General features: G+C 50.3%; 1 protein-coding gene across 1 annotated transcript in view; it reads left to right on the forward strand.

The window, feature by feature from the left end:
- robo2 (roundabout, axon guidance receptor, homolog 2 (Drosophila)) overlaps positions 1-26012 on the forward strand; it is a 356398-nt gene that overhangs the window by 183244 nt on the left and 147142 nt on the right. The window contains exon 3 of the mRNA XM_048980730.1: positions 17724-18050. Within this exon, the coding sequence (XP_048836687.1) occupies positions 17724-18050 (327 nt within the window). The remainder of the gene's footprint in view (positions 1-17723; positions 18051-26012) is intronic.

The following is a 26012-nucleotide window of genomic DNA, read 5'->3' on the forward strand; positions in this document are numbered from 1 at the left end:
AAAAATACGATGCAAGGTATGATATGCGACAGGCAGCTGGAAAAACATTTGGGATCGCAGTGACAGGTCTGTGGATATGCTCGCACACCGTGCGCTCCTCAAGACGCTGCGATGACTCGCCACTGTCTCCTTGGACCTCAAGACTGGCTCTAGTCAATTAACTAGGAACTGTATGAAACTCAAGAGGAGCAAGACAGAAACTTGCCTACTCATCAGTTCCGTTGATATTTCTTTTTTAAGTTAAGGATTTGAGCACAAGATAGGTGGCTGTTTACTATGCTAGGATGAGTCTACTACTGTACGCTTTTCTCTGTGGATTATTGCCAATTCAGATTAGCGGTAAGTTTTGAGAATAAACTTTCTTATGCATGCTGTTCATTAAAAATAAGCAAAATCGCATCCACCTTTTGCATTAATAATGCGAACGGAATGTTTCTAACAAGTATCAACGTTATCGAGCAGCAAGACGTCCCGCAGTTGTTCTGTGAGATGTTTTACTCGGCGTATATTACTATATTATTGTTGATGAAATATTTTAACCAAAAATTCAATCGTGCAAGTTTTCAGTATCGTTGTTCTTTGAAATCATGAAACTGGCTCGCTTGTCCTTGCTGAACGATATGTCTACGCAGGATACGCAAATAGGACTAAATATTTTCGAGACTCCTTGTATTGGATAATAAAACGCGAGATTCGGTACAGTGATGCAGGATTCCATGTACGTGCAGATTAGGAATCATTACAGATTTCAAACGCCGTGTTTCTACTAGCAAAATATACCAGATTATTCCCTCAGTAAAACTGATTTGATTCCGGATTTAACGTGAACTTTGAAGGCAGCGATCGATGCTTTTGCAAGGAGACGTCGGTACTGTTCGCCCCTGCGCTCGGCTTCTCCAGCTCGGCAGCGCGGAGCCGAATTCCTCGATGCGGGACTCTAGCTGTCACCGGGCGATGACACCTGCTGGGTCCGTGGGATGCGCCGGTAATTAGTGTTCAGTCTGCAGTATTTAACCCAGATGGACTTCGCTTGGAAACTGCATGAATGGAGTGCTTTGGAGTCACCTGTGCCGTCTGTATAAAGCCACTTCAAATACCCTATTTAATCGGACGTGGAAGAGTCCCTGTGCTCTGATGTATTTAAAAAAGGCAGCGGATACCGCACATGTGGGGGCTAGCGGGCCATGCTTAGGTACACGGATAGTTTTGCTGAATAAAAGAATCATTGTCAGTAAACAGTATGAAGTAATCTCATGTGGATAACCATAATAAAATTATAATGTGCTAATGATATGATTACTTCATTTATGAATTAGGCAATGATAACGACAATAACAATAATTAAACAAATTGCATTACTATTAATTAGATTTTTTTTTGTAGAAACGATATAAATTAGCCTAAAATATACTAAGCTACTATTCCTTAAAGCTATATAGTTATTATTTTAAAAACGACATGAATTATTCTTGTTTCTGTTGCATAACGCTCGGAATTAAATTATATATATGAAGGGATGTACCCAGTCAGCAAGCGGAGCGATGGGATCTGATCCCGGGGGAGCAGCCGGGGTGACAGCGTACTAAACACTGGTAATGCTCCCGTTCGAACCCAGGGGCAGGAACCCATTGCGAGGGCTCCTCTGAAGACGCCTTATACCGTCACGTTTGAGCCGCTTGGAAGCATGTCGGAGGTCATTTATCCGGGATTTCTGACGAGCACCAATTTGTTGGAATTAAAAGGCTTCAAATGATATTTTTAAAAGTACAATTAGATTCCACAACGCGCGCCTAGCTTAATTCATTGATCGTGTCATTAATTCATTTCTCCCATTTCGTTAAGTGCAAGACTGTAGGTCTGGCCATGAATAATGCTAGCTTCGTAAAGACATTTTAATATAAAATAGATTGCACCTTTGTTCACAGATTTGACAGTAACTAGACGGCACTCATTCCCCTGAGACGGAATAATACATTCGTATCCATATTATTGACTTGGTCAAACCAATTAGGAGAATACAGCGTCGCTAGTGACATAGTTCGGGTTCTTTATTAACATTTTTTTTTTCATACGGTCAGGTTTGCGCGGTGGATCAGCCTTTGGTGTCAGCGTTACGGCGTGTCTGAGTTTTGCAGTTTAGCCCCGCACAGAACACTGCATATGGATGCTACTTTTGCAGCTTGACATTGCTGACACCTTTCTAAAGAGGTCGCAGACAGATAATTGGATTATCTTGCATTTCCCCGCTTCACTGGGCTATCAACGGGGGTCCCTGCGACCAAGTTTATCGGCGTTTAGCCTTCGGATCCGGCGTCTCCGGTTCCGCGCACGGAGCTTGTGCTGGCTGCGTGTCTGCAGCTCCTCCGCGTAATGCGGCCGCTATTCGGGATTCATGTGAAAGCAGAGCCGAGTTAATGACCACGACGCCTGCAGCTCTATACACAGTATAAGTGTGTACTGTAGGTACTGATCAAAGTGGTTTAAATGTTGTGCTTAGCTTTAACCATAGAATCATCCAACTCGTCTTTGAATTAGCATTTTATTTTTTTAACTATATATATATATATATATATATATATATATATATATATATATATATATATGCGTTCAGCATATATGATGTAAAGGTTACTGTTTACTGGTATTATTTTGAAGCTTTGGTGTGCTTTATTTTGGAAAATACTTTCTGGGGAACAGTGCTTTATTCTTTTTGAAAAGCTGCTATATTTCCTTTCAGAAAAGTATTTAACATCTGTTTGACTCCAAAATATTTGATCATGTCTAATGCATAAGTAGCTTCACAGCTGGCTAATGGTGCCTGTTAGCCTGCTAGCATTTAAAGCTAATGATTGTGGTGTGACTGGAATTGGTTTACCAGGTACTGAATGACCAAATGTAGTTAGGTAGCCTGTAGTGATGTACCATCTGTAAAAATATATGTAAATTAATCTATTAAGGTCCTTTACTTGACACCAGATGGTACCAGCTTCCAACAAGGGAGCAGCTCACAGGAAAAAGTGTTCCATTATACCATTAAATGTAAGGCTGAATCATTTCTGATCCAGCTTGAACTGTTTGAAATGAACAAATGTTGCACAAATAACAATTACAAATCAGCAGGGCGAGGGCCTCATTTAAAGTAACCGAATTATATAATTATATAGAGCTAAAAGTTAGACTTCAGTGTCACTCTTAACAGATCTTTAGCCAGTATGATTCATATACCTTCTGGGAACTTTGCATGACACCCTGCAGCGAGCCCCGATCGGATCACTCATCATCATACCAGCCCTGATGTAATCACTGTGTAACACACTTTGCCCCCTCTGGTTAGAAACCAGTACTGCATATTTTTAGCAGATCAGATTCATTATGTAAATTCGCTGCTGGACTAATTACTAAATTACTGGTCATGGGCTGTTTTTTCAGTATTGTCTGGCTGTAGTACAGGGCATGACCTGATTTCCCCAGTGCAGCACCCTGAATGTCTACCAGACCTACAGGGACAATATTGCCAATTTGGTTTGAAGTTCAAACTTTGAACCATCGCAAAAACAATCCCAACAAGTTCTCCTCAGCACTGCTCCGATAGTTTCTCTGATTGGTCATTTTGGCAGGAACTCAGCTGATATATTAAAGTACACAACTCTTTATATGACAGGCATCAGTGATTATGGAAGTGACGTAAGCCTGAAGTATGCAGCTGTTTAGTTTCCCTGTGAACATGAGCTTGTGTGGGCAAACCACTGTATCATTGCTACTGGGTCATTTACAGCTAAGAGCCTCTTTCTGAAATGGAGTGTCTTAATCATGAGATTCCACCCCCCCACCCCCAAACTCACCAGCCACCCCACCTCCAGCTCGTAAATCATAGTTCTTCTGAACTGTCAGTGAGAGATTAAGACCCTTAAACTTGACCTCTCATAGCCTCTTCACCTGATCCAGAAATAAGGGCTATTAACACTGAGGATGTGTGCGTGTGTCTGGGGGGGGGGGGGTTGGGAAGAAACAAACTAATATGACCAAGGGACATTTTCAAGAGGAGACCAAATGAGAACATTTGCATTTCAAATCATCAGTCTGGTGAAGAGTATTCCTCAACACTGGAAATGTACACAGTCAGTCTAAGGAAGGTGGCAACTGGATCCAAGCCATGTTTCTGTGTGTGTGTGTGTGTGTGTGTGTGTGTGTATGTGTGTGTGTGTGTGAGCATGCAAGTGCATAAGGATAGGTATACCCGACATGTGCGTGTGTGTGTGTATGGGTGTATATATGAGCATGCAGGCGCACAAGTGTGTGTGTGTGTGTGTGTGTGTGTGTGAGCGTGTGGGCACACATGTAGGGGTTTGTATGTATATGTGTGTGTGTGTGTGTGAGCGTGTGTGTGTGAGCATGTGGGCACACATGTAGGGGTGTGTATGTATGTGTGTGTGTGTGTGTGTGTGTGTGTGTGTGTGTGTGTGTGCGGCTGGCCCTTGGAGCCTGAAGAGGTGTCACTGCTGTGTGCATAAGGAGGGAGCAGGCGGGTGCCGCTGTGCAAACGCACTCCTGCCTCCGCTGCTTTTCTGACTCGCTATTTGTGCCTTTTGTGTCGTTTTTGGAAGCTCCTTCTCCCACAGGAGCTCGTAACAGTCACCCTCTGCTATTAGTGTCACCCTGTCCCTGCGTCTGGGTTGCCCGCCGGTTGCTAAGCGCGGGCTGAAAGCATGGCCATCGGGACCATGGGTCTCTGTAGGAGCTCTGGGTCTCCTCTCTTTCCCGCTCCCATGCCTTTCCTCTCCCCCCTCCAACACGGTATTGCCCACCCCTGCCAAAAAAAAAAACTGCCTTTAAGAGGCACTCCTCTGGCCCTCGGGGAGGGAGGAGCCGCCTTTAAGAGTCCACTTAGGGAGACAAAAAGTGTGGAGCTGTGCTCACCGGGTCACATTAGTGACAAAGCGGGCCTGCTGAATGGCGTCAGTCAGGGCCTTTTAGAGCCGCGTGATTAATACTGCCGGCTGTGGAGAGAGCTGAGGGGGAATGTGCCGCCGTGAGCCCTGAAAGAGGCGAGGCAGAAAGAAAAAGGGAGAGACACTGAAAAGTGGGCAGAAAAGGAGGTTTGGGAGTTGGGGATTAGGTAGGGAACGACGCATGTGAGGCAGTGACAGGGGCACAGGGGACAGCCCTGAATGAGGTGCTTCTGCGGCCCCCCCGCGCTGCCAGACTTCAACCCCCCCTAGTGTGTCCTCCTGAAAGACAGCGGGCTACATGAAGGCATATCCGACGCACACATCTTTGGAGGACAGCCCTAGTTTTGTTGTTTGGTCACAGTGAACTTTTGGCCATGTGGGTGCTGCTGCCATGGTTGTGGCAGGTCATAGAAGGCATTTGGGGTGGGGGGGGGGCACCTAGAGCAGTCGTCATTGTTGCGTAATGTGGTATTTGGGCGTCATGGTTTTGACAGCCCACTGAAGGACTTGTAGAGGTATTATTTTCTTATTTCTTGAAGGAGGGTCAGTGAACCGGAGTGCCCCTCCCACCCCCGCCAGCCCACCCTCACCGATTTCCACGAGTTGGCAGCTTGAGGGGCTTCACTTCTGGCGTGTGTAGCAATGGCGCACAAGCCCAGTGCGGTCTAATGGTTTCCAGCAGGTTTCAGGTTACCCTGGGAAGTTTCCAGCACTCATTCTATAGCCTGCAGGAGTGAGTGGCGATGGCGGCTGTGGGGGTGTGAGAGACTTCAACCCGCTTCCCGTCCCTCGAGCTGTGACCTGCATACCTGTATATGTCACTATATATGTCTGCATTTATGTCTGCCTGCATATCTCTCCTCCTCTGTTCAGAAGGCAGTGGTTCATCTCTGGGTTTTTAATATAATTTTTTATATAACTTTTGTCATTTTCACTAGAGTGAGCACATGACCAGACCTGGGGGGGGGGGTATGGAGAACAGCTGGGACTTCAGCTCTTGTGACCACATGAAGAACTGTGATTAAAGTACATATGTAAGCAGACTGTCACCGTCATGTTGGCCTATCACTGTCTTGCGGCATTGGGCACACCTACAGGGGACGCTTATGAGGGGAATGCTTATGGGAAGGATGCTTATGGGAGAGCTTATGGGGGAGACTTTGGGAGGATCCTTAATGGGGGACCTTATGGGGGACACTTTGGGAGGATCCTTAATGGGGGACCTTATGGGGGACACTTTGGGAGGATCCTTAATGGAGGACCTTATGGGAAACACTTTGGGAGGATCCTTAATGGGGGACCTTATGGGGGACACTTTGGGAGGATCCTTAATGGAGGACCTTATGGGGGACACTTTGGGAGGATCCTTAATGGAGGACCTTATGGGGGACACTTTGGGAGGATCCTTAATGGAGGACCTTATGGGGGACACTTTGGGAGGATCCTTAATGGGGGACCTTATGGGGGACACTTTGGGAGGATCCTTAATGGAGGACCTTATGGGGGACACTTTGGGAGGATCCTTAATGGAGGACCTTATGGGGGACACTTTGGGAGGATCCTTAATGGAGGACCTTATGGGGGACACTTTGGGAGGATCCTTAATGGGGGACCTTATGGGGGACACTTTGGGAGGATCCTTAATGGAGGACCTTATGGGGGACACTTTGGGAGGATCCTTAATGGAGGACCTTATGGGGGACACTTTGGGAGGATCCTTAATGGAGGACCTTATGGGGGACACTTTGGGAGGATCCTTAATGGGGGACCTTATGGGGGACACTTTGGGAGGATCCTTAATGGGGGACCTTATGGGGGACACTTTGGGAGGATCCTTAATGGGGGACACTTTGGGAGGATCTTTAATGGGGGACCTTATGGGGGACACTTTGGGAGGATCCTTAATGAGGGACCTTATGGGGGGCTCTTTGGGAGGATCCTTAATGGGGGACCTTATGGGGGACTCTTTGGGAGGATCCTTAATGGGGGACCTTATGGGGGACTCTTTGGGAGGATCCTTAATGGGGGACCTTATGGGGGACTCTTTGAGAGGATCCTTAATGAGGGACCTTATGGGGGGCTCTTTGGGAGGATCCTTAATGGGGGACCTTATGGGGGACTCTTTGGGAGGATCCTTAATGGGGGACCTTATGGGGGACTCTTTGGGAGGATCCTTAATGGGGGACCTTATGGGGGACTCTTTAGGAGGATCTTTAATGGAGGACCTTATGGGGACTCTTTGGGAGGATCCTTAATGAGGGACCTTATGGGGGAGTCTTTGGGAGGATCTTTAATGGCGGACCTTATGGGGGACTCTTTGGGAGGATCTTTAATGGAGGACCTATTGGGGGACTCTTTGGGAGGATCCTTAATGAGGGACCTTATGGGTGACTCTTTGGGAGGATCTTTAATGAGGGACCTTATGGGGGACTCTTTGGGAGGATCCTTAATGAGGGACCTTATGGGGGACTCTTTGGGAGGATCTTTAATGGAGGACCTTATGGGGGGCTCTTTGGGAGGATCCTTAATGGGGGACCTTATGGGGGACTCTTTGGGAGGATCTTTAATGGGGGACCTTATGGGGGACTCTTGGGGAGGATCCTTAATTGGGGACCTTATGGGGGAGTCTTTTGGAGGATCTTTAATGGGGGACCTTATGGGCGACTCTGGGAGGATCCTTAATGGGGGACCTTATGGGGGACACTTTGGGAGCATCCTTAATGGGGGACCTTAGGGGGGACTCTTTCGCAGGATCCTTAATGGAGGACCTTATGGGGGACTCTTTTGAGAGGATCCTTAGTGGGGGACCTTAGGGGGGACTCTTTGGGAGGATTCTTAACTGGGGACCTTATGGGGGACTCTTTGGGAGGACACCTCACTCACTTGTCAAGGTTCTACTCATGCTGCCAGAGCTTAAGCTGGGTGACGCTGCTTCATTTGTAGGATATGTATGGGTGCATAGGGCGCAGTGGGGCGTATGTAGAGGACAAACCCATGGCTGCTGTTGCTGCCACTGGGGTCACTGTGCATACCAGTCAGTGGTAGTGGTTTGGTTGCAACAGGGAGAAACAGGGGAGTGGGGGCTGCATCGTGTGCAGCGGGGGGTGCTGGTTCTACAGTGTGGTTGCACAGAGTTAGGTTACAGCCGATCAGCCCTTTGACAGACAGTACCTCAGTCAGCCCTGGAGGAGGCGACAAGGCGCCACCCCCTGCCTGCTGTATTATGTTACAGCCCCGAGGGCCCCTAGGGCTGCTGTCTCGCACACGGACGTCCTGCCACGTGCGTCACCATGTGCATGAAGTAGCATGTGCTGTCTTTCTCCACCTCACCCCCCCACCCACCTTTTCTGTAAGAAAGCTGTAATTCCCTGCAAATGTCATGGGCGGATAGGAGGGGCGTCGCTCGCCACAGAATGGGAGATAATAGCACTTTCACAGGCCATGCCTTGACATGCGCCCCCCCCCAACACTTTTCCGAAATGCATTCTCCTGACATTTACGGGCTCAGGAAGATGCAAACGGCTGATTGGATTACCTGGGGAGAGGGCTGAGGAATGAGCGATGGTTGCATCCCGCAGGAAGCTGCCTTTCAGCCGCTCTTCCTGTATCCCAGCCGATTTGTCTCCTTTCTAATTGGCCTGTCATCGTTTGCCTGGCACGGGACGGGAAAGTTTCTGTCATTAACTTCACCCGATCGCTGCTGTACATGGCTGGGATCTACGGGATGAAGAACAGAGAAAGATAGACAGATTGAAAAGAGGGGAAACCTGAGTGGAAGATCAATGGATTATAATGGTTTTGTGTCCCCAGGCAGTCTGAGATCTCCTACAAGGGTGGAGGTTATGTACAGGCCAGGTGAGGGCTACACCCGTGAAGGCCAGGGCAGGGACCTCATGTGATCGCGTATCCATGGATGTGCTGCTCCCCCGGCATGCCTATGCGCCCCATTGCCTAAACAGGTTATTAGGAGCAGTTAGTGACACCCCCATCGTGAGGCCCTGTGGACTGTGCAGACGTGCCCTTTGATAGAGAAGTAAGGTAAGGTGGTGGTGGTGGTGGTGGGGGGGGCAAGACAGAGAGGACAGGGGGTGTAACATCACCTGTTTGGCTGCTCATAGCTTTGCAGCTTTCAGATTATTTTATGATGTATAACGTAACGTATACACAGAAAATATATACAATACAGTACAATATGGCTTTTTTATATCTATCCATGCATCGTATATACCACTAATCTACTATAATAGTGTTTCCCAACCGATCCTCAGGAACCTGCAGACAGTCGACCTTTTTGAGGAAGCAAAAATGTGGACTCTCTGGTAGGGAGCAAAAACGTGGAAACTGGCCGGGGGTCCCCGAGGGCCGGGATGGGAAACAGTACACCAGTTTAAGCCTCTTGCCTGTCCCCGGAAGCACATGTAGGGGGCACCTCGGATGGGATGTCAATCACTCGCAAACAATACTCCATATATATCAATGGACGCATGCACATATAGTCTGATGGAATTGATAAATTTAATAAATGACAGTTAAACATGGGCAGTGAGGGAGCTGCTTATTGGCACCAAGATGGGACTTCTGCCTGTGCCTGTTCCAGCTGGACTCTTCTGTCTCCTGGCTGTGGAGGCGCATGTGATCCCCTCAGTAGGCTGAACGTGGAGCCCGAACGGCCCAGACCGTCTGTGCATCATGTGGGCCCGCCCAAAAAGCCGCCGGCAGCCCCCTTCTGCTTTCCTTAGCGGCTCGAGTAGGATGAGGGGACCCCCGAGCGCTCCATCTCCATCTGGAATACAGGGGGGTCATCGATCGCTTTGTCAGCTGGTGTGAACTGAACCATCTTCATATTAATGCCAGCAAGACGAAGGAACTGGTGATTGACTTCAGCAAGAAGTCTTCTCCTACTACACCGGTGAACATCCAGGGTCTGGACATTGAAACGGTGAAGGAGTACAAATTCCTGGGTGTTCACCTAAACAACAAACTGGACTGGTCTACAAACACTGAGGCAGTTTACAAAAAGGGTCTAAGTCGTCTTCACCTGCTTAGGCGGCTAAGATCCTTTGGGGTGAACAGGACTCTCTTAAGGTCCTTCTATGACACTGTGGTAGCATCTGCTATCTTTTATGCTGTGGTCTGCTGGTGTGGTGGAATTGCAGAGAGGAACAGGGGGAAATTGGACAAACTGGTGAAGAGGGCCAGCTCTGTCCTGGGCTGCCCACTGAAATCCATCGAGCAGGTTGGGGATGAGAGGATGCGGTCTAAGCTAACATCCATTATGGACAACACCTCCCACCCCCTGCATGAGACTGTACGAGCTCTGAGCAGCTCATTCAGCAATAGACTTCTACACCCACAGTGTAGGAAGGAGCGCTACCGCAGGTCATTCTTACCAGCGGCTGTCAGACATTATAACAGTTTAGCGTGAGTATTTTTTACTCATATATGTTTAACTGACATATCACATGCTGTAACCAGGATCATTCACACCCCACCCCACCCCCGCACTTGTGTACATATCTCTGTACATTTTGTACATATCTCTGTACATCTTTATTTATTTCCAAAACTTTTGTACATTTGTATTTATATCTTTGTGTATCTACCTGCTCCTATTGTTCTATATTACGTTTTTGTGCAAGAGCTCTGTAACACCTAAATTTCTCATTCGTGGGATAATAAAGGTTTTATTCTATTCTATTCTATTCTATCCCACGGCACCGGTCTGTCATCTTCTAGCCAGGTTGAGGGCTTATTTGGGTATCCGTAGAAATCCTGAAGCTCCCGTCTCCATATCCCACGGGCTGCTATTCCAAAACCGGGAAGCCGTGGGGCAAGTGATAAATACGGACGTCTCCCTTTCCTCTTTGTGTTGATATGTGAGCTCAGCTGATCTGAATGCAGGGCCGTGGCCGGTTCTGCCCCTTTAATCCTCAGCCCGGGACCTGTGGAGCATGAGCATGAGTCCGTAGTGCACAGCCAGGCCCTCGCACAGCCCAATTATCCACTCGTCACAGCCAGAGGCCCCCGCAAAAAGGTTATTCTCCATCCAGCCACCCTCGCTCCTGAAGCAACCAAGCACCGATTTATTTTTCCTCTGTTCTATTTGTCTGCCTCCCTAGTAATACCAGTAAGAAGTAAGGAGATTATGATGCTTGAGGGAGAATCAATCTGTTGTATTCATTTTGTTCCCCTGGCTTCGTGGGGTCTGTTTTCAGAACAGCAGGCACTTGAAAATGGACAGGGTGCTAAACACCCTCGGAAAGCACTTGGCGTCGGGTCGTCACACCCACGCGTGCGAGGAGCCGGGATGCGCACGCTGACCATGAGCGCCGGCACGAGCATGCGGGAGGCTCAGGCGCTGAAGGAGAGGCGACACGCTCGTGACATCCCCAGATGCAGCTCGGGGAAGGCCCCCCCCCCCATAAGCTGATATTTATTATTCGCTGTGTTGACTTCCTGTCAATGACTGGTAGAAGGAGTGGAAATATAGATGTAGAAATAGATAGCAGGAGATGAGAAAAGAGAAAGAAAGTGGGGAAGAGAGCAGGATAAAATGGTGAGGGGAAAGGAGTGAGTGAGTGAGAAAACGAGGGGGTGGAGACAGAGGAAAGCATTAGTGAGGAGAAAGGATCGAGGCTGAAAGTGGCAGAAAGGGGAGAGAGAGATGAGAATACAGAGGGGACATGGGGGGGATGTTATATATGCTTATGGATGGCAGCACCCCCACAGCCCCTGGGGCCCATAGAGCCCCCATCACACTGTGCCCACTGAGCCGCTTCATCCCATGCGGGGGGCCCAGGGGAACCTGGCCTGTGCTTGGCCTCTGTGCTTTCTTGGGCATTTTTGCCTGTGGTCTAGCTGTTCGGTGCCCTGTGGCATTACCTCCACCATGAACAGAGAAGGTCTCACCCCCGTGGGCAACATGTGCTCTCAGTGGGGTAAAAACTTCCCCAGCTGAACTGCGCAATGCCTGTGCTGCTTTAACTGCACCAGCTGCTCCTCCTGTGCTGACTGCACCAGCCATGGCATTTCAGTGTATTCCCGACTACTGACTGCGCCGACTGCGCTGACTGCAGTCTGACTGCTCTGGCTGCTCTCGGGGCAGATAAATCTCACGCAGGATGTGTTACAGACGGACGCGCAGCCCTTTGGTCGCTAATGGCAACGTGCGCGCGTTTCCCGTCTCTTCCTGCTGCGGCTGTGTTTTTATGGTCGCCCGGCGACATGACGGATGCTCTTCTGTCATGGGAGCGAGGGCCAGGACATCCATCCTGAGGGAGAAGCTCCTCCATCAGGCTTCTGTTGCTGACAGATGGAAGTGTGAAGGAGCGCGCTCTGCGGCAGCCAAGGGCCGGCAGCGGGGGACTGGCCTGGAAGACACACATGCACAGACGCATGCACGAACACTTACACGCATGAATGCATGCTCGGGTGGGGACACACACGCATGTAAGCCCTCCGCCATGGACACATGTGCAGAAACACTCGGAAATCTGCACAAACAGGAAACGTCACCCGGAAAGACACTAATTGCACATAACGGGTCCCTTGTTCTTGTGTGTCAGTGTGAATATTGAGCCCCTAGATCACAGTGCTGGTCTTTCCACTCGCACAGTTTTGTGGCCTGTGCTCGTCATGTCCAATGCCTGGATCAGTGCTGCTCCAAACTGGTCACACTTCCAAAAAAGACCGTTTTTGTTGTTTTCCTTTTTTTTATGTCGCTTCCTTTCTTGCTCCGACACCATGCAAAAAAAGGCTCTTTCTGGAGGACAGATCGTGCACAGCATTCCAACGTTGCCCTGGGATAGCAGCCATCCTGCTGAGGAATAACCAATCGCTCCGATGGGAGCAGTTGCCCGGCCGACGGAGGTGGCCGGTACGGGTATTGATTTGGAGACTGGGGTGGGATTTCTCCAGGGAGCCCATAAAAATAATTAGGGGGAGATCATCAAAGCGCCCACCTGCTGCTCAGCACATGAATATAAATGCGATGGATGTGATGAGCCCTCCTCGCCTGGCCAGCCCCAGGTGGTGTGGGGGGGTGGGGGTTGGGATGGGCCGGTGGGGAACTCTCAATAGGCATCTGCCACATTAGGAAAATCGGGGGAGGGGGGGCAGAACTCCAACAGCCACCACCTAACATGCACACACATACGCCCACAGCATGTGTTTAGGGAGCGTGTGTGTGGGGTGCGAGATGATCGACTCCTGCACTGGCAGAGCCTCCATCACTGCATTCCTCCAGTGGAAAGGGGTCCTGTCATCCTCTGTTTGGACAAGAATGAGGGGTGGCAGCAGCAGATGTTAAACAAAGAGCAACACCAGAGCCCCCTGGGATGGGCGTCAGTGCTGCTGTGGAAACTACTCTCCTCCCCCCCCCCCCCCCCCCCCCCCCCCTGCACAGAATGGGTCGACATGCAGGGCAGTTTTATGTGGTGGAATGAAAGGAAGAAGCACGCTGGTGATGAAGAGCAGAGGCAGAGCTGTTAATGGCTGCCGGAGACGCATGACAGCCGCCCATAAAACATTCAGGCCGTCCTCTTTGTGCCTGCTCCTCGATTTCTCATTCGAAGTTGAGATGAATTATAAAGCTTTTCTCCTTGTTATTGGACACACCAACGGTGCCCTACTGTCTGGGGGGGCTGAGAAGGGGGCGCCATTTCTGTGCCTTCATTTCCACGCTCCATGACAAGCGTCCCGGGGCCGGCGAGCGAGGGCCAGTGGCCTCGGCGACATGCAGGCTGTGGAAAGACCTTCCACTATAATGCCGGAGAGCCCAGCCAAAGCCCAGGCAGGAAGCTGCAGACTGACTTCCTCTCCATGAGCCAATGGGGCGATGTTAGCTTCTAATTCTGGCACTTCCCTTTGCCCCGGAGTGTCAAGCATCCTGATTTGTGTGGCGATCGAGCTCATGAGAAGGCATTCTATTGCGCAGGTGCTGATGAGTACGTGTGTGTGTGTGTGTGTGTGTGTGTGTAAATGGCAGCACGTGTGACTCTGCGGAGAGGAGCCCTCTCAGAGGTACATCGCCTTGCTGCGGGGGCTCTCCAGATTCTGCCTGGGTTTTTTTTCCCACCATTTTCATTGATGCCCCTCTGCTACTGCTCTGCGCTTGTGATCAGTCTCCGTTCAGCCCGTTGAGCCATGAATAGACTTGATCAACAAAGTAAAAGGCTTAATTTGACTCGGAGCCCCGTAAAAGCTGACAGATTAAAAAGCTTCTGGAAATCAGGCAGTATTTAGAAACAGGAAACTGCTTACTAGCGTCTTGGCATCCACACAACACATCTTCCTGGGGCCGGTTCCGCTGGAATGGGGTGGGGGGAGTTGTGAGCTCTATACCGGCACACCCTGCTTCACCTTCATCCCGAAACGCAGTGGCTCCATGGCGTCTCTAACACCCATCCCCGGTCGCTGCACCCTCCCACCCTCCTCACGTTTACGGGTCATTCTGCCAGCCGCATTTCCACTGGATGGAGAATGAGAAGCAGATGGAGTCTCGGGGTTGAGGCTATTAATATGCTGGAGATTTGGATTACAAATTGGACTTAACAAAATTAGACAGATATAAATCGAATCGAGTAAAAACTGTTTTCACAGAGTGTGTGTGAGTGTGTCTATAAGTGAATCTGCTAAGGGGCAGTGGATTATGGGTAAAGCAGATGCTCCAATATGATGGGAATTAATGTCCTTTTGACTCTCCATCTGGGGATAGCCAGCATTCGCTGCCCTCTCCCTTGTCTCATTCCCCATTTATCTGTGTCAGGATGTTAATTAATACTTTATTCATTAATACCCCTGAAGTCAGAAGACAATCATCTGCCGTCTGCCCTACAGCTACAGCTGGAATTGCATGTTGGGACCAAATGCTTGCATTACTCAGTCTAGCAGAACCATTAGGACGTAAATCAGAGGATGGACCCAGGATACACTGGCTTTCTGGCAGGAAGTCCCACCTCCGATAGTCACATGGTATATTATGGAAACACACCCCGCCTCATGCTCCTGCTACCCAAAGGCACCCAGCATGGGTCCTGACCTCCAATCATTAGGAAGGAATCAGTACGAATTATCTAGAATTAAGTGGAGTATAGAGTAGTTGATTGGCTGTTCCCTTAGGTAAACACTGCACCGTGGGACTCCTGACCCCGGCCATCTTCTATACATCCTCTCTTTCGCAGTGCTGGTGTTTGTACCTCTGCTGTAGGACGTGAGGCTCACCTGCGTGGGGCGTCTTCACCTGCACTTCCATGACAGGCTCCTTCTTGAACTGCAGTCTCTGCCATTTAGGTCGCCATCAGAAAGAGAGTGATGCAGCTCGGATGCCAGTGTTTTGGTTTGTTTCATGGTCCCCCACCCATTCTGGTGTAATGGCATGGACAGCCAGATGGACTGAGAGGAGGGGCAGGGGAAGGGGGGTGGGGGCGTCATCTCGACGCACTCTCCAGCGTGTAATAATTATACCCCTATTTGTTCAAACGTCACACGCATTAAACATCATCACGAAAGAAAAACCATTAGACCACAACTCAGCCGACTGTCTCGTCTGGATGTGGGGGGTTGGGGGATGTGGTGGATTCCCTGTGCTGCTCATTCCTAGTGCTGAGGCCCGGATTCACAGGGCAGTGTAACGATAACAAGAGGCACCAGTGGCAGTAACAGAACACAGCCCAGTCAACACTCCATTTCTATTAGAAAGGCCCTGAAGTAAGCTGATACCTCACTGGATCACTAAGTATAGGTGAACACCGGTCATATCAATCTCCATCTTGTCTGGACTTGAATTAGGATCCTACCTTAATTTCAGATTAATTCTAAATATTGAAGAATTTCTAAATTTAGCTTACAATGAAGACGCGTTAAATGAATATATGACCATTTCAACGGTGAATACACAAAATACAAGTCTGTTTGCATGTGCTGTTAATTGTACTTCTCAGGTTTGCATACGCTTTCTAGCACTTTATTGGTGATATACAGTGATTAATATGAATATGCATCAAGATGAATTGATTATTACGGTGGCGATATAATTGCATGAGTCGGTTACGTCAGATTAGGTTTATATTCAGTTTTGTGGGGCAAAATCCTCTTTAAAGATATTCCTACTTCTGGGTTGCACGCTCGTGTGCTGCAGGTAGATGTAAAGTATTAAAAACACAGGATGGCAAAGGACGGTTTCACTAATATTTACACAGAAAACTCTACCTGATTAGCCAGTGATGAGCTTTCTGCCACGACACTTTTGGGAAAACTCGCCCCTGTTTTGTACTGCGGATCACTTTCTCTAATGGAAATCTTTATATCCCTCTTGTGTAGCACAGAAAAATCATTCTTTTTGCTACCTATGGTAGTAATGGCCAAGTCAATGAGGCAGTAAACTAGCTAGCTAAGTAAAAAGTAATATTAGGTTAGAGATGCACAATGTATCAGTTAAATTAAAAATCAAGATCTTGGCATTGGTCAATCAATTTTGACCAGAGTTAAGGACACAACTACTAAAATAATGTAGGTGATCACATTGAATAATTAGCCATTTTTTTGTAGTGGAGGACGAGGGATTTCATTAGCTCATTTACCACTTCTAACGTCTCAAAGTACTGCCCCGCGACATGTTTATAATGCATTATTAAATCTGGCCCACAGGTCGATCTTTGGTTTTCCACAGAATGAAAAAATGATTTAATGTTCTTCAGCTAATCTGCACTGACAGGCTTGGCAAGTTTCACTGGCGGAAGCCCCCGATACCAATATATTATACAAAAATGTATTATTATCAGTCAACATGTCCATATTGGTGCATCACTAGTTAATATATGTGACAGTGATCAATCTGGTCGAGCTTCTTTTATGCGTTTCTTTGTTCCCATACAGTTCAGTGATTGTTTTTTTTAACAGTTTATAATGGATTATTCTCCTTGTTTACTAATAATGAAAAATAATATTTTGAAATTTAGTTTTCTTTGTTTTCCATTAATAATCTGTAATTACGTTTCTATTGTTATATTTCAGATTTTTTTCAGTGACGTTGAAAAATACGTTATCAAAATAAATTGAATTGAAAAGTGATCGAAATGATAGATTTTTTATGCATGGAATCATTTGCTAAATAATTGTAATTGAATAACCTAGTAGCCAAAGTCCTATATAGACCTGTAGGTCTAACATTTAATTAGCTGGATTATCAAGATAAGAAATATGTTTTTGTTTAAAATAAGATTAATGAATCAACACTTCTGTTCTGAATACACATCTCAGTTAAGGTTACTTCACTGTGTGATGTGACATTTAAAAGGATTCTGTTTTCTAGCTGATATTTTTTGCTGTTGCTATTCTGTTGATTTAGCAGCTGGGAAAAACTGCAAAGTTACATGAGCAACTTGACCAAGTAGCGTCCATGTCTGATATTAAGTGCCCCTCTGTACTGGATAAGTCACTGGAAGATGGATTTATGGATGGATGCAGTGTTGGGCTTTTTAGCTACAAATCCAGACCTTACAAAGTGAGTGCTCAACCTGTAGCTTCTGGACTTGAAATGCCCAACACTGGATGAATGGATGGATGGGTGGATGGATGGATGGATGGCTGTCCATTGAAACCCAGTTACCCCTCCAGGAAGACATGTTGGAAGGGTCTTTAATGTATAAATATCATCCCTCCTTTCCAGTTGGGTGTGGATTGCATTTCTTGGTGAGTTAATGATGAATCCCGCAATAAGTAGTGGGATTACCTTGGATGTCCGCAATTCTCATTTGTTCTTTGGTCTCCCCCCAGGATCGCGTCTGCGCCAGGAGGACTCCCCTCCCCGCATTGTGGAGCACCCCTCCGACCTGATCGTGTCCAAGGGCGAGCCGGCCACCCTAAACTGCAAGGCGGAGGGCCGGCCCACGCCCACGGTGGAGTGGTACAAGGACAGCGAGCGCGTGGAGACGGACAAGGATGACCCGCGTTCCCACCGCATGCTGCTGCCCAGCGGATCGCTCTTCTTCCTGCGCATCGTCCACGGCCGCCGTAGCAAGCCGGACGAGGGCAGCTACATCTGCGTGGCCCGTAACTACCTGGGCGAGGCTGTCAGCCGGAACGCCTCCCTCGAAGTGGCATGTGAGTCTCCTCCTTTTCTCTGTGCTGTTGGGGTGCAGGAGTCAGCCAGTGTGACGGGAATCTGCTGTGGCCAGCAGAGTGATGTCGGGGTGGCGGGAGGCGGCTGTGGGTGGGGCTGCTCCGGGGGCACATGCAGACAGCAGGGAGCTTCCTGCACCATCTCACCAATAGGGGGCGCATCTGCATATTTCAGAGTGATGCCACTGCATGTTTTTCTGCATAGTGTGTTTATGGGGAAATCCAAAATGAATGTGAATTTGCCTCCCGTCAATTTGAGCCAAGGCAGACTGGGTCCATTTACCCAGGTTCAGTAATCCAGGTCCAATAACCCCGGCCCAGTGGATGATTATTATTACAGCAATTCAGGTTTCGCCAAACGGGTGCAGGCACACTAATCGATGCTTGAAATAAATTGCGGGGAAAACAGAATCATAAAACTCATTCAGCATTAAATGTGTGTGTGTGTGTGTGTGGGGGGGGGTAATTATGTCTAATTGCTGTGTTTGTTGTGCTGAACTTTTGATGGGGGGGGGGGGTGGGCAGCTCCTGTTATCTGTATTTTAAAGGAGTTGCAAAGTTGGGCTACAATCTAACCCCGCTGCCCTTGGGGTCAGCCTAGCCCTGGCATATGAGGAGGGAAAGCGTTACGGATACTGGAGGCGTCCAGGGAGAGGTCGTGCTGGCAGGTGCAGATGAAACGGACAAGGGCCCCGGGGGAGTACACCGGGCTGATGGGCTGTTCCTCTTACCCCGGGATCCTCTTACCTTTGAAGTCGGGTTGTCTGGGTCACGGAACCGATCTGTCCATTATTTTTTTGGGGGGGGGGGCGGGGGGGGGGCGGGGGGTGGAGTGTTTAAGGCACAGAGCCAATCATGTTCCCAGGGACTAACCTTAAGAATAAGGTTTTTCTTTTTAGCAAGATTTTAAATTAATTAAGTCCAAAATCAGTTTTTACACTTAAGCATTCAACACTTTCACCCTGGGAATCCCCCTCCCACGGGAAATGCAGTGTATCTCTGTCACATTTGAGCCACTTATTCCAGCTTTGTTGTAAAAGGTCTCCCTGCTCTGTCCGCAAGTTGCCCACCTGCTGCCCGTCCTGGGGGTCTTAGCGGCCACGCTGGGCTGATCTCAGAACAGAGCTCTGAAGCAAAGGTGCCCACGCACCTGCTTTTTTTTTGCGATGATCCTGGACGCGCTCCAGCTGCCCCCCCCCACAGCTGCCGGCCCTGAGGTCGTCTTGCGGTTAACAGGTGACTCCCCAGCTGGTTAGCATGGGCTGGTTTGTAGGTGGAAATGAATCATCTTGCAATGGAAAGGAGGCGTAATGACTGGACTACAGTTTTGCTTTGCTAGTGTCTGGCTGCAGGGTTTCTGCTTCTCCTTCCTGGCCAGGGGAGAGGGGAGGGGGGGGGTTGATGTAGGCCATAGCAATGGGGGCACATTGATAGGATTTACTTACGGAGAGAAAGCAGAGTGTTTTTTTCCACTTTTTTCCTGTAGCAATTACATGGATCAGAGTCGGCGATGGGGGGCAGGGGATAGTGTCAGGGGAGGGGGGGTTGTTGCCGTGGCCGCCTGTCTCTGATCTGGGCCCGGGCTCCCCCGGGGCTGCCCTCTCCGCCCCCAGGTGCTAACTGTGTGACAGCAGCTTGAGCTATCGATCGCTCTAAGAGGGCTCTCCCAGCCTAAATGAAAATTCATGAAAAATTGATGAAGTCTCCAGATTATTCTTTTATTTTTTTCTCCTCCTTTCCGCTACGGCCTTCGCTGCCTCCGCTGCCGGGCTCTGGCTTCCGAAGGAGCGCGCCGATGGGCCTGCCAGTGCTCCATTGCAGCCGGGTTCAGGGGTCAGGGGTCACGGGGTCACTGGGGATAAAGTAAAGTGAGAGGGGGGAGGAATAAGAGCATTAATCTGATGGCAAATACGGCGTGGAGCTGATAGGATAGCTGCCACCATGGTCCTTACAGCCCACCGAGTGGGGCTTGGTCTCACAAGGCAAACATTGATCTATGTCCTCATGTTTATTGTAATTATCATTTCTGGAAGCTGCCCCTGCGATCGCTGGTGTAGTGTGTGCAGGGCCCAGCTGGGGGCAGCCCTATCGGAGGTGCTCCTCCGTACCTTCACCCCCATGTCGCTGATCATCCAGCCCCACTCCCTGGTCCTGCTCATGTCACCTGGTGGATGGGATTCCTGGTGGGTAATTGATATTCAGACCCTGAATTCAGACCGTGTCCTTTGGCCATGACAAACCTGCCAGCCAGGCTCGACTTGCCCTATGGGGGCGCCGACTCTCACTTTGCGTTGTGTGCTTTGGCCATCCGGATAAAAATGAATTTCTTGTGAAAAATGAAAAATAAGTGATTGAAGAAGCTTTGTGGGTCGTTGATGCGATAACAGAGATGATGAGGTTGGCGGGGGGAGCATTTAATCTCATGGGGATGTTGCTTTTTTTATGCCCTTTCGGCTTTTGTTTGACTCACTGATGACATCTTTGGGTTATGAAGCAGCTCGTCCAAAAGCTCCCTGTGCTTCGTGAAACTGATCCCAGATCAGCAGGAGTCACCAGCTGTGAGGACCTGCTGAAATGCCAGGTGTGTCAGTGCCCAAACTAATATATCATGGCATGCTGTGTGTGTGTGTGTGTGCGTGTGTGTGTGTGTATGACTGTCTATGTGTGTGTATGACTGTGCTTGTGTGTGTGTGTGTGTGTCAGCCTGGCCCACTCTGTAGCTCCTGGCCCACTGGACTTTGGCTCGGCCCGGACTCAGTAGGGTGTGATTAATTGGGGTCAGAAGGAGACTGACTTTGTGTGCCGGGATGTATACAGGCAGCGTTAATAGTGGGGAGTGCGGAGGGCAGGGGAGCAGGAGGCAGAGGAGTGCGAGTCCCTGAGCCGGGGGGGTGGGTCTCTATGCTGCCATAAGCAGGGAGCGGGTCCCTGTGCCACCTTAAGTGGGGGGTGGGTCTATATGCTGCCGTAAACTGGGAGCGGGTCCCTGTGCCACCGTAAGTGGGGGGTGGGTCTATATGCTGCCGTATGCCGGGAGCGGGTCCCTGTGCCACCGTAAGTGGGGGTTGGGTCTCTATGCTGCCGTAAGCAGGGAGCGGGTCCCTGTGCCACCATAAGTGGGGGTTGGGTCTCTATGCTGCCGTAAGCCGGGAGCGGGTCCCTGTGCCACCGTAAGTGGGGGGTGGATCTCTGTGCTGCCGTAAGCAGGGAGCGGGTCCCTGTGCTCCAATTTTCTCAAGGCAGGGGCCAAGTTCCAGCCCTGCTATAAGTGGAGAGGGCCGGGTTGAGGTGGGTGTAGGAAGTTGGGGGAAGTCCCGGAAGTCCCAGTGCTTCTGTTTTCTGGGGCCAGGGGGTGAGTCCCAATGCCACCATTTTCTCAAACTGGGGGGGTAAGTCCTTGTGCCACCGTTTCCCGTGTAACCTTTAAGAAATGCAAATGGCGGTGAGCAGAGCAGCTGTCTGGAGCTCCTTCTAAATGCCGCCCGGGATGGGATTGGATGACTTTTAAAGGGCCTTTGATATGGTCTAATGTACCACTTCTGCAATTAAGCAAGTTGTTAGGCAGCGTGTGCCACTCACACGGTAATGGGAATGAGCAGAGAAGGGGTGTGCCAGTACTGAGGCCGCTGGCTCCGCCCACCATGTGGCATCGATAGAAGGTGCCAGACAGGGTGCCAGTCCAGCGCGGGGCACACAGACACACACACACAGACACACACACACACACACAGACACACACACAGACACACACACACACACACACAGACACACAGACACACAGACACACACACAGACACACACAGACACACACACAGACACACACAGACACACACACAGACACAAACACACACAGACACAGACACACACAGACACACACACATACACAGTAATACACACACAGACACAATCATATACACACACAGTCATACACACACACACACACACACACACACACACAGTCATACACACACACACACACAGTCATACACGCACACACACACAGTCATATACACACACATACACACACACAGTCAAACACACACACATGGACCAGGCCTCCCCAACCCCATTCTGCCCATTAAGGGAGTATAACTCATAAATAAAACCTAAAACAAAATGCACTCCCTGAATACGGTACAGTGCATCCACATCGGAGCCTGCACACCCCACAGTAAGCTGGTGACCATGAAAGGCTAATGCCTTTAACACACAGGCTGATTTGCTGGGGGAGGGGGAGCTTTGGGGGTTATTTATCAGCATCTCATGTCCACGTCAGAACAACAGAAGCAGGAATTAATCACCTGGCCTCGTCTGTTAAAAAACAGTAGAGTGATAAAAAACAAGCCGGGAAAAATGTGAGCACAGCAGAAAGCGGGTGTCTGAGAAACGTATTAATCACACGCCGCAGAGTCTACGACACCCCTCACCCCCACGCAGGAAATCCGTCCCCCGTCCCGTCTGCAGTGGTGCCTGCCACAATGCTCCCCTCCTGCCCGCACCCTCTTACTCCATGTATGAATAAGCTGTGATCCGGCTCAGTGATGACAGGGGGGATGGAGTGTTCCGCTGATGGGGGGAGACAGAGACGGAGCGCGGGGGGCAGAGGTGGAGCGAAGTGCTAAGGGAGTCCTGCTTAATGACATCCAGGTGTAGCGTGACACCTCCACCCAGCATCCCCTCATTCTCACGTCCCTCTCTCCTTCACAGCATCCTCTGTGTGGGGAGGGCGGAGGGAGGGTGAACCGGGTGGGTTTGCCTCCGGAGTCTGCGCTGTGCCGGCTGCAGCCCGGCCCTCATGGCCTCCACTCTTCCAGACCCCCCCAGACTCCGCTCCAGTTCCTCCTGTACCCGCCTCCATTCGGCCCTCTCGTTGGCTTGCTTTGCCCGTGGCCCCAGGGTCCGGCTGGCGGTTGAGATGCAGAAGCTGAATGTAAATAATTGAATGACTTCCTGGGGCTGCTTATTGATCTATTTCGAAACAGGGAGAGAGTTTGTGGAGCTGCTGCTGTCCTGGGGGCTTCAAGGCGTGTTTTCTCTCTATACTTGCTCTCATTGTTGGTGTGTGTTTTGTTTCTGCGTGCGTGTTGCTCTGTGTGTGTTGCTTTCTGTCTGCGTGCGTGTTGCTCTGTGTGTGTTGCTTTCTGTCTGCGTGCGTATTGCTCTGTGTGTGTTGCTTTCTGTCTGCGTGCGTGTTGCTCTGTGTGTGTTGCTTTCTGTCTGCGTGCGTATTGCTCTGTGTGTGTTGCTTTCTGTCTGCGTGCGTGTTGCTCTGTGAGTGTTGCTTTCTGTCTGCGTGCGTGTTGCTCTGTGTGTGTTGCTTTCTGTCTGCGTGCGTGTTGCTCTGTGTGTGTTGCTTTCTGTCTGCGTGCGTGTTGCTCTGTGAGTGTTGCTTTCTGTCTGCGTGCGTGTTGCTCTGTGTGTGTTGCTTTCTGTCTGCGTGCGTGTTGCTCTGTGTGTGTTGCTTTCTGTCTGCGTGCGTGTTGCTCTGTGTGTGTTGCTTTCTGTCTGCGTGCGTGTTGCTCTGTGTGTGTTGCTTTCTGTCTGCGTGCGTGTTGCTCTGTGTGTGTGTTGCTTTCTGTCTGCGTGCGTGTTGCTCTGTGTGCATGCGGGAGAGTCACACCCGAAAGAAGACAGAGCCCCTTCTGAAGCCACAGTGGCTTATTTCCACTTGCCATGCGGAACATTCCAGAAGGCTAGGCGGAGGCAGCACCAGGTTGCCCAGGTTGGGCTGGTCGTGGTCTGTAGCAGACTGGGTGGTGCTGGGTGGTCCTTTGTGGATGCGGTCCTGTTCTGTGGGGGTTGGGGTGTTTACTGGAGCTTCCTGTCGATTGATATGTTTTATTTGACTTGAGCACCATGTCAGACAGGTGAGCCATAATGTTATCAGAAAAAAAATCTGCTCTCCTTGGCTCTGTGTCCAGCTGGGATTGAATTCACTGACCCCTGACAGAAATACCCCCCCATTATGTCACTTGGACAATACTGTGTCCCAGCACAGGCCCCCTGGCTCCCCCATTAACTCCACCCTGGTCTCGATGAACCTGTCCTGCCTCAGCGCCCCCCCCCCGTCTCCATCAGAGCTGCCCATAATCCGTCATGGACCAAGGTCTGAAAGAGTTTCGCAGCCTGCTAGGTGGGGGCCATCTCCCTGTGTCACATATGGCTCGGCCAGGCGTGAACTCCACGTGTGCGAGGCGTGACCCTCAGCATTCTGCCCACAGGGCACAACCCACAGTGTTATGCCAACGGGAGGCAACCCACAGCGTTATAGCCGCGGAGGCAACCCACAGCGTTACAGTCATGGGGCGCGACCCACAGCGTTACAGCCGCGGAGGGTGACCCACAGCATTACAGTTATGGGGCGCGACCCACAGCGTTACGTCCGCGGGGGGCAACCCACAGCATTTTGGCCGCGGGGGGCGTCCCACAGCGTTACAGTCATGGGCCGTGACCCACTGCGTTACGGCCGCAGAGGGCGACCCACAGCGTTACAGTCATGGGGCGCGACCCACAGCGTTACGGCCATGGAGGGCGTCCCACAGCGTTAGAGTCATGGGGCGCGACCCACAGCGTTACGCCCGCGGAGGGCGTCCCACAGTATTACAACCGCGGGGGGTGACCCACTGCATTATGGTCACAGGGGGGCAACCCACAACATTCCGGTTCCAGGGTGCGACCCACAGAGTTATAGCTGTGTAGCACAACCCATAGCATTTTCCCTGAGGCTGTGATGGCATTCATTAGCATCCGGTCCGATTAAGCGGATGGAGGGGGCCGCATGAGTTGGAACTCCCTGCTGACCTGGAGGCAGCCATCAGCTCTTAAAGCACGCAGCTCCGCCTGGCCCTGTCAGGCCCAGTTATGCAGCTGCAGATAAGCGATCAGGTGTGTCCTTCTGCCAGACTCTATCCCACTAGGTCAGAAGGAAGTGAAATTGCCCCCCCCCCATTCTTTGTTCCTCCTCGGTGTGCCTCTAGCTGCCAAGATCAGCCCCTGGCAGAGTTATGGCCTGTATTATAGCTCGTCACAATGTGTTATGACTTGTGCTGATTTCTCTATAGCACCGGCAGATACTGTGTTTGTCTTGGGTTGCGCCTGTGGGCCGACAGCTGCGTGATGTAACCTGAGAGGCCTGCCCTTGTCATACTCCTCGCTCCCTCTTCTCCTCCGCTCTCACACTTTCCCCCTCCGTTTCCCTGTGCCCATTAAGCACTTCCCCATCACATACCCCATCAATGAGATAAGAGCATTTTTAACGTTTGAGGCAGCATCACCAGGGCTTCAGTTCACGGACAGCTGTGTGTATGTTTTCCCTCGCTGCTGCTGCCTTACAGACTAAAGGTGATCCCCGAAGCTTTTAATATTCCTTAACACGGTAGGACATTCCGGAGGGCGTGGCGCACGCTGATGACATCATGCACATTATGTCCACTGGGATGGAGAACAGGTGCACCACGATGACACGTTTTATGTTTCGTCATATTTAGGCAGGCAGGTGCGCAGCAAAATCACCCCGGTCAGCGGGGGCCCAGGGACCAGCTGGTACAGAAGCGGGCAGCCGAGACGGCCGGACGGCGTGGAGGGATGTGGGCCAACAATCTGATAGGCGCCATCCCGTCTGACGCTTCCTGCTCATCCACGAGTCCCAGGCCAGCGTGGCCATGGGCCAGTCTCTCGCAGAGCAGGCCGCTCCATTGATATGCAAAGCAGAGTCTTATCGAGCCTGCCTCTTTGCTGTTCCTCGTGCTGTACACAGTCTGGGGCAGATCTGTTATCCTGGAGTGGTGTTGCTCAGGGCCAACGGGGGGGTAGGGGGCTGGGGTATCACTGCTTAGCAGCTGCATAGGAAGCTGCATGCTCGCTCTGAGACAGCATGCTGAAAGTGGGCTTTTCATTACCCTACGAGGTCTTTTTTTCCCTCATGTTTACATTAATGACAAGGCA

The sequence above is a fragment of the Brienomyrus brachyistius genome, chromosome 17 (assembly GCF_023856365.1).
Source record: "Brienomyrus brachyistius isolate T26 chromosome 17, BBRACH_0.4, whole genome shotgun sequence".
Taxonomy (NCBI): Eukaryota; Metazoa; Chordata; class Actinopteri; order Osteoglossiformes; family Mormyridae; genus Brienomyrus; species Brienomyrus brachyistius.